The 9,570-nt window shown below is 42.7% G+C and overlaps 1 protein-coding gene across 1 annotated transcript; it reads right to left on the minus strand.

Annotated features, from left to right (window-relative positions):
• Positions 1-714: 714 nt before the first annotated feature.
• Positions 715-7,709, minus strand: LOC147889528 (uncharacterized). Its single transcript, XM_087391267.1, has 2 exons — positions 7,277-7,709; positions 715-773 (listed from the first exon to the last, which is right to left on the minus strand). Exons 1-2 carry the CDS (start codon positions 7,707-7,709, stop codon positions 715-717), a joined length of 492 nt encoding a protein of 163 aa, XP_087247393.1.
• Positions 7,710-9,570: the final 1,861 nt, after the last annotated feature.

The following is a 9,570-nucleotide window of genomic DNA, read 5'->3' on the forward strand; positions in this document are numbered from 1 at the left end:
GCTTCTGGGGATCTTGAGACTGTCGCTCACCTTGATTACCGAAGTTTTTTCGAAACCTGGTGTTATCTTGAGGGCGAGCACCTTTGGCCATAGGAGAGTTCTGTGTGCGATTAGCACTCTGCTTCCCTGTGTTTAGGAAATCTGTAATGCGCTCTGCGTAACCAATAGCGCCATCTGTGGTGGTGATATTGGCTTTAAGAACATCAATGCGTAACGAGGGTTGTAGGCCTGAGATGAAAGCATGAAGGCGATCATCCTCAGTTAAACCATCAATCTCTAGCACCAATGTGGTGAACTGAGAGATATAAGAAGACAGGGAACCCGTTTGCTCCAACTGTCGAAGTTTTGATCGTGCTTGGAAGTCCGCATTGGTAGGTACAAACTGCTTACGGAGCACGTGTTCAAAACGTTCCCAAGTTAACACACTTTTTCTGTCCTTTAAGCATCTTTGCCACCATAGAAATGCTGTATCCTTCAGGAGGGAGGCTGCCAAGGCGATCTTTTTGCCTTCCGTGAGGTCAACAGTGTCAAAATACATGCGCATTTTAGCGAGCCATTGGTCAACAGTTCAGTGATTACGTTGACCAATGTAGGCTTCCGGAAGTTTGACGTCAAGTCATTTAGTTTTGGAAGCTTGAAGTAATCAGTAGAGAGTACGTAGTTTCGTGTTTTCTACCTCTGGTGGAAAAGAGTCCGCATCGTCGTCGGGTTGCGTCACGTCGTCCTCTGTATGTGCTGGACTTCGAGAATCTTGGAGTTGTTGAACTTTTTGAACCAGGTCGGAGATGCTGTCCTGAAGCTGAGATATTTGAAGTTGCAATAGAGATTCACTTTGGACGTTGCCTTCAGGGGTCTTTTTGGGACTTGATTCTTTAATCTCCGGAGAGGCTTCACGCGAATGGTGCGACATGTCGGAAATCCCTGTGAGAAAAGCGCGAACTTGCGCTCTAGTTTGGACCATTCCTTGAAGAGGATTCGGGCTGCTCCCTGAGGTTGCTCATATTGGAGGGGGCAGGCGAGGCAGGATGGAACCACCCGTGGAAATCTGGTAAGGGAGGTCCTGTCGGAGGTAACACTAGAGATTCTGAAAAAGGTGTTACTGCTCGTGATAAGACAGGGGTAGGTAGCAGAGTCCACGGATCTGAAAAAGGGTAAGGAGCTGCTGTCGGAAGAGGAGGATATCCAGGGAGGGAGTGCCTTCAGGATGTAAATACTGACTTGGAGAAGGTACACCCTGTAGAGGAGGATATCGGGGAGCTGAAGGAGGTGGAGAGTATCCTGGGGATGCCGAAGGTGAAGGGTAAAACTCTCTCCAAAAATGAACAGCAAACTCCTGAGGAATATCGTGTTTCGGATATCTTCATGTCTCGTGGAACACAACCTGTACTGTGCTGAGGAAATAATGTAACTGAGGTGCCTCACGCAGAAGGTAGAGGATGTGATCCAAGTCACTCGGAGGGCACGTGACACAGAAGACCCAAGATGCAAAGGCTCCAAAATGGGCTGGCTGTGCAATTTGAACACGATATTGTGTAGTAGCAGGTGCCTGAGGTGTCCTTGAATGGCCAGGTGAATTACCAGGGGTTTCCATGCTTTAATGTGGATTCTTTCATTTGCTGTAATTTGTTAAAGAGAATCCGTAAAAAGCAGATTGGAAAGACTCCACCTGGCAATACTTTAATCTGCCAAGTGATTGCGTAGAAGAAGGCTGCAAATCGTTGTCCGGAGGTCCATGTTGCAGTGTTTTGCGAGGAGTGCTCGAGGCTTGTCTAGTCCGGGCTGTCAACGGGCTGTCTTCATCGCAAGAATGTGGCAACTGGTGCTGAATTGGCAGGGTAAAAATGGCGAAACAAGGGGAGGGCAGTAGACTGTCAGGAAAGGTGGTATCCAGGGCTGCAAATAGGGAGTGAACTGTCAGCAAAAATGGCGAGGCAAGGGTTGGCTAGCAATGCAAATGACGAAGCAAAGCCTGGCAACGTAGGCTGATAAAGATCTGTGCTGTCCGTACAGCTTGTACGGTACACGGCCTGTACGGCAGGCTGGTCGAAAAGTCGTACAAAATGTACGGAATCCTTGCGCAGGAATGTACGGCTGGCTGCGAAGTGGCGCAAGAGGGTACGGACGTGATGGCGCAGGTACGGACGTCCGTACTGTTTTTGTCTTTTATTGAAGGAGAAGTTACGACTTTTCGCTAAGGCTGCCTAAAGGGTTAGTTGCCCCAAAAATTTAAATGGGGGTTTAGTTTAACCCTATGGTAGTTAGGGTAAACCTAGGGGTAGGGGATGGGTTTAATTTTTGTCCCTTTTTACCCCTCTAGGTGCCCTTTTGTAGGTACTTGGGGCCTAGGAGGTGTGCCTATTCGAAGGGGTGTGACCCTTGGAATAGGTGCACCTGTTCATGAGGGGATGTGTCCTTTTTGTTAAAAAGGGGTGTGACCCTGCATGAATAGGTATGTCCCTTTGCCCACGATGGGGTATGTCCCATGAGTAAGGAGTCGAGACTCGTCACCAAAAGGTGTGTCCCATGGTGGAAAAAGGTGTGTCCCTTGGTTTCGGGACAGCCCAAGCACCTGAAAGGACACGATTTTGGTCGTGTCCATTCACATCAACTTGTGATGTGAGGGAGATGGAGAGGCCAGGATGACTTTAGGCGTTTAAAAATTTTACACTCATCCTCTCCATCTCTTCCATGCACAATGTGCACGGATGTCTTTCTAGCGGCAAAAATATATCAGATCAGTGCTAGAAGGTGGGGGGCATTTCCTACAGGCAGGAGCGAATTTTGCTCTGATACCACTGTAAGAAATCCTAGATTTACTATATTTAGAACTGTGCTAAGGAACAGAAAAGAGACTGAGATAGCAGAGAACAAGGAATAACTATATTGCTTGAATGTCTGTAGGGTGGATGTGATTGTGTCATCCATACAATTTGGCCTCTCTTATATAGAGAGTGAAGAGTCACACATGAAAAGGTGTGTACTCCAAAGGGTATGTGCATGAAGAGGTGTGTACCCCTTGTGAAGGGTGTGACCCTTGATGAGAGGGTACATTATAATAGGAATGTCTCTTCATTAGAATGTCTCTTGTGAAGGGTTGTGCCTCTTTAGGAAGTGTCCCGTCGAATGGGCATACCCTTCCACAAGTGTCCATTCATTAAACCATCCATAAGTCTAGAAAGAGAAAGGAATACGTCACAGATCGTGACAGAAACTATTTTGTTACACCAAGATGCTAAAGAGATTTGGCTAACTACAATAACTACCAATTTGTCCTAACCGTTTTGTCCCCAATAGATGAATTCACATGCATAATTGGTCACTATATCTAGTCTTTTTAACACGTGCTCACCTAGGAGGTGCATGCAAAAGTAATGGCCTTTCAGCATCCGCAACACATCCCCACCATTTGTTGGCCACCAAAACTTGTATAGCTCTAGGTCTAGGCTAGTACAAGGGCCCTAAAAAGTTTCATCCCCAACATATAATTTCACATGCATATTTGATCACTATATCTATTCCTTTTACAAGTGCTCATCTAGGAGGTTTGCACAAAAAATTAATGGCATTTTGACATCCATATTGGACATCTAGCATTTGTTGGGCACTTAAACTTGCACGGATATAGGTCTAGGCCAGTACAAGGGCCCTGAAAATTTTTGTCCCAAATAGATAAGATGATTTGTGCATTTGATCAGTAGATGCACTCTTTTTTCTATGCGTGCTCACCTAGGAGGTGCATGCAAAATTAATGGCTTTTCACCATTTTGCTTCAAAAATTGAGTCACTCATTGGTGGTAGCATTGGCAACACATTCTCACATATAAGTCAAGTGAATGTAATTCTCATGTAATTGAAGATGAATCACTCAAACCCAATGTAATGATTGCTAGTACCTTTTCATATTTTGCTACCCAAGACACTTCCCCAAGCCTCATGTGCTAGGCCTTTTCTCCTTCCCTTTGGTGACACTCCATATTCCTTTCTTCATAAGTATACAATTTATCTTTGTTTGCTGTATGTGGATGTCTTGACTCTCAAATGTGTCAAGCTTTGAAGAGTTAGCCATCGGGAATGTCTGACCAATGTATTATCTTTGCAGACTGTCAAATCTTTGTATGTTGGCTTTGATTTTGTGAATATTTGAGAGAATAAGTCAAGGTTTCTCCAACTTATCCTTTTTACCAAAGTAAGTATGCCATCTATATCACTAGTGCATGATTGTGTGGAGCTTCAATTGAAAGTATATCAAGTATATGTAGTCATGCCATGAGTATCATTTGAGTGCTTATATGGATAATACTCGGAGGTCTACCATGTAGCCTCATTCAAGCCTCTAAACAATGTCTCATTGATGTGGTTCCATTTCCACATTGTCGTAACATGTCACTAGACTTGGAAGCCTTAATAACATCTCACCCTATTCCACACATAGACTATGATCTAAATGTAGATGATATATATGGCTCCAAGACAAAAACAAGTCGTGGAGAAAATTTCAATGACATAACCAACATACTGGTGGAGACTTCATAGAGGGGAATCTACTCAATGCATGTTCTAGAGAAATATACATATTGCGGCGAGACACTTTGGTTATGTGATTGTGTTGAAAATGTCAATATACATCAGATGCAAATACATGCCTATTTAGAGTACATTTTTTGTGGTTTTAAGCTAATAGTCTATAACTTACTAGTTTATATAAACCTTTATCATGATAACAAAGTTCTTAATCATGTTATAGATATTGGACCTGACGCACAATCCTTGTTTTGTAATCATAATCTTGGTATTGCTATTGGATTCATGTAGATTTTCTAGATGTTTTAAATGTTCTACTATATTAGTTTGTGTTCATAACTAAAGAAGCAATTGCTACCTCTATATGGGCTAACTCTAGTCAGTGACGTTGGATTGTTGTTAATGAGCATCAAGTAGCAATCCCTATGATTTACTAGATTACATAAGACCATCTAAGACTATAATTTCTCATGGATCCTCAAGTTACTTAAAGTAATTTATCATAGTCTTTCAATGTATGCAATTACCTCCCTTCATACTAATACCTCATTTCTTAGACAACTAATCATGTTCGGTTGACAAAAACCAATGAGACTATTGGGTGGGAGACACATATAAGTCCCCTCAAAGAGCATTGTTGAGGAATGATCTACTCTACCATTGTTCCATGCAATATGTTCTATATTAAGTCTCAAGTATCATTAAGAAACATGAAAGAGGCAAAAGCTTACTTCAAGTTAGCAATTAGGACCATCGCTTGTCACTTTTATTGGAATTTGCATGTATGATCATTCCCTTAAATTGGCATTAGAAAATCATCATTTATGTCAATACCTTGATGGGAAAATTCCTTACCTATCAAGCCCAGAACGTATGCTCAACTTCACTCACAAATGAACCTTGGAAAATGTTCAAGTCAATATATTGGTACATAATGAAAATGGAAATTGCTACATTCTCATATGAAAAGATAATATTTGATTTCACATTGTGGGTGGAGGGGGGTGGGAAATGAAGGGGGGGAAATTGAGGCACACTTGATTTGGGGAAAAAAATCAAGAAAGCAATTTCCCTCCAAAATGGCTATGTACCTTCTTAATAGTCCAATCCTTCAAGGTTGTACCTTCCAGCTGGTTTAGCGAGTAGAGTACCTTTCTCCCCAATCAATAGAGTATCCATTTGCCAATCGATCCAATCATCTAATGGAGTTGATGGACCGATCCAATCATCTAATGGAGTTGATGACTAACATATCTTTGATTCCATCATCTATTGTGGAATAACCCAAATATTTATCAGGCTCTCCATTGATTTCCTTGCTATGAATGTAGTCCATGCCCTTGGTTATTTGTACCATAGCATTCAATTTCTCTAGTAAGCTCAAGTGAGGTGCACGATGTAGAAATTTGTAGACATCTTCGATGCACTCCAAAATCCTTGCAGATCACTAGAAAAGTAATCATACTATTGGGTTATTGCTTGCATGGAAATCTCTCACATGGTGCTAACTCTACATCCCATCGTAGTGCATTGCACTGGATCAATATTCTAATTTGCTAGCTTCAATATCTTGTGGCTTGCCATGAGTTAATACACTAGTTGTTTATAAATAGCACATGTCACAAATACCAATCCATTTAGAGAGGAGCTCTAAAAAACACAACTTTTCCAATTGGGATGCGCTTGTGTAGAGTACATTTTGCCCCCAAAAAAAGTGTGCTTAGAGGTGGTGCGGGAGAGTCAGTTTTTGGGAGGGGGGAAATTGATTTTGGGGAAAATAACAAGAAGAGCCATTTTAACTTTCCCCCCAAAACGGCTCTATTCTAGTGTACAATGTACCTCTCCCTTTCCATTATTGTTTATATCTTCTCTTCTCCTTCCCAATCTTGCGTACATCCATTCATTCCAAAAACAGTGTTTTGTACCTTCCAACTGGTTCAAGAAAGAGAGGAATATCACGCACTGTAGCCAATATTCGACCCAAATTTCTTGAGTAGTTGCTTTGCCAAGTAAGCCTACATTTGCAACCCTTAGAATACGTTTCTTAATGCAGGTGGTGTCTTGGAGTAGTACTTGCTTGCGGACCTTCATGACAGAGTCCCATGAGCTCGCCCCATCTCAACCAGTAGCCTATTGATTGAAACACGCTTGTCTATTGTCTTTCATCTTGAAGTCGGCAAAGATCATTTATCTTTTGTTGGTCATCGTTGTTCTGTGGACAACTGTATTGATGTGTGAATATGTCCTTTGTACCTACATTTCAGTGATTTTGCTTGCATTGGCCCCTTACGTCAAGTTTCTGCTAAATCAATGCTTTATACTACATTAATCAGCGCAGCATGTCAAACAGAATAGAGATGTTGCACGAAAAAACAAGATCGGGATTCCGAATTTCTTGAACAAAATTCGTTGAGTTGTCCATTGGTGGCAAACAAAAAACCTCTTTGTCGTTGTTATCTAGCCTGCAAAAGGCGAAATAAAGGTCATAGAAGAGGAGAGACACCGTGTCTCACCACTTATCCAAGAATCATCAGTCTGGAGTCCCGAGGTGGTCACTCATAAACAGGTTAACAAAGCATGTTTGTGCACAAGAGGGGTATTCTTTTAACAAGGGGGCTTACGCATGAGGGAATTTATAAAATAGCGACTCAATGTAATACATATGAGTTGGTAAATCCTCAGTTCCCCATCCAGTGGTCTTGAGCTATGTGATCATGTTGCTCCCACATTGAAATTTAGCCGTGTGTGAACCTTCCGAGAGGATCGATACTGTATAAGTCATTGGCAGAGTATTTATCTGCACGCTTCTTCAAAGCGAGGTGAAGCACAGCGATGCCACCGGGTTTCAGAGTCCGTTCGACCTCAGATGCAAAGATTGCGGGGAACAAGGCGTGGTCGAACGCATTCGAAAACTCACATTCAAACGTGTCCCTCTCGAATGGGAGTCTGTGCATGTCACCTTTCAGAACAAGCGGCGGGGAAGGAAAAAGATCGATGCCGACGGAATCGTCGACTCCGATTTCTTGCAACGCCAGCACTTCCTGTCCAACCCTCGCAGCGATGCACAACGCGTTGTCCCCAGGCTTGAGTAGATTCTGCTTCATAAGGTCCTGGAAGACTCGCGAGAAAACATCCACTTTTCTCCTCCAATCTTTGGACGTCCATAGCGTCCTAAGCTTTGGATTCATCGGTTTCTTGAGCTAGAGCTGGGCGTACTGCGCATACGTCTTAAAATTGTAAAGTGGATTGAGAGCCTCAGGTATGTAGCTGGTGCTGAGAGGAGGCAAGCCATCGATAATGCTCGCGATTTGGTGGAGGAAACGGAGGGTAAGCTTAGGCGCGATGGGTTTGTTGTCGGAAAGCTTATGCAAGGCAGAGTCCATGGCGTGAGGGACAGTGCTGGATGAACAGAAATGGTTGCAAGAAGGAAAAACAGATGGTGAGTCTCCTTATGTGCCATGCATGCTATAGCATTCATTAGTCAAGGATTAAGCTTTGACTTTTACTCGTAGCAAGGTAGCCCAAGACACACCTATACAATAGATTATGCTTATAAGTCACTTCCTTTCTTTATACCTCCTTCCCCTTCCTTCACATTTGGTCTTTTTTGAAATACTTCAGACAACCAACGTTTACAGCTCACTTGTTCTTGAAGTAATTTCTCCAACGTTAAACTTAAGTCTAACATTGAGTACATCACTTGGTATGATAAGTGAACAAACCATGTGTCACTAGTATCCAACCCCCCTGTCATGGATGACATAACCAATAAAATTAATCCATGTCATCAACGTAGATCCGTCCTGGTACCAATACCAAGCAGCATCGCCACAACCACATGCTAGCGCACCTAGCTCTACATATCCATTTGACTGCAACATCTCCAGCCAAAGAGTCTTGATCACCTGTCAAAAAAGAATGCATCCCCCAAAGAATGCAACCTATACATACCATTGAACATATGACAGCCGATGTCGATAGAAGATGGAAGGTCACTCTGCTCACTCACCACTCTTAGCCGCATATGATCATGGATGTCTTAAGGTCTCACCCCACCCCTACCATCTCTCAGTTAGCAGGTTGTGGCAATTTCCAACTCACACCCATGGCTCGCTATCTCATTCGGGTGAGAAGGGAGCTAAACAATAAATTTCCCCAGATCGAAATATATCTCAAGAAATAACAAAAGTGCATGTGAAAAAGATGTGCATGCATAGGCAAAAGTGATTGTTGGGTGATAGGTCTAACATGGACCAGCCTAGGCCCACCGTGTCTCTCCCATCCGACGATGTCCCAACAACTGCTGTGCAAGTGCAGTGTGCAAAACAAATGCAAAGAAACCTAACCAAAACACCATCCAGTCTTAGATGTCGGTATGGCCAAAAGGATGTCGGAGTATCCAATGGTCCATCCACTCAGCCTCACAATGTTCTCACGGATAACTGATAGAGTAAACTAACTCACCGACCACTCAAGCACCATCCCCACTTATCTCACTCAAGGGTCAAAAGATACGACACTGAACCCTAAACCTAACGTGACAACCACCAACAGTGGTAACCACACCACATCTAACTGACAAACACTCCAAAACAAAAGCAAAACAACAAATCCAGTAATGAATCACTAAGAAGTATCACTGAAGGACCTCAATCCAAACAAAAAAGCAAAAAATCACCCCAGCTAGTCTAACCCTAGCTACCACAGTGGCTCACTCCTATTTTCTTAGCCTTGATGAGGTTTTGTTAGTTGATTAAAAGCCACCTATTGATTTTGAACTTACCATAGATTGTCTTAGTAAGGTGCCTGATGCATAATGTTGTGAGACTCTAGGTTGGCCATCCTCAAGATCTCAACACTCTCTTTTGGAAGCCATCCAAAAAAAATGCTAGACTTTGTTTCTAAATAATAGTTTTTTCTCTTATCCATTTTTTCCCTTAGTTACACTTTCACCAAAACGCTAAGCACCCTAACTGCAAAAATTGAGTGTTGCCAAAATGATTCCAATCATTATAGCTCCAGATCTTTTCCTTGTCAATCGTCTATGGG

The sequence above is a fragment of the Dipteris shenzhenensis genome, chromosome 20 (assembly GCF_047967505.1).
Source record: "Dipteris shenzhenensis isolate YYH24624 ecotype China chromosome 20, Dip_SZ_1.0, whole genome shotgun sequence".
In the NCBI taxonomy this organism is placed as follows: Eukaryota; Viridiplantae; Streptophyta; class Polypodiopsida; order Gleicheniales; family Dipteridaceae; genus Dipteris; species Dipteris shenzhenensis.

What these genes read in the sequence shown, in the direction of transcription:
- LOC147889528 (XM_087391267.1), bottom strand. Translation starts at nt 7,709, where the DNA reads ATGAATCCAAAGCTTAGGACGCTATGGACGTCCAAAGATTGGAGGAGA. An exon ending in ATACAGTATCGATCCTCTCG is followed by an intron (nt 774 to 7,276) that starts GAAGGTTCACAC and finishes CTCCGACCTGGT; the next exon opens with TCAAAAAGTTCAACAACTCC.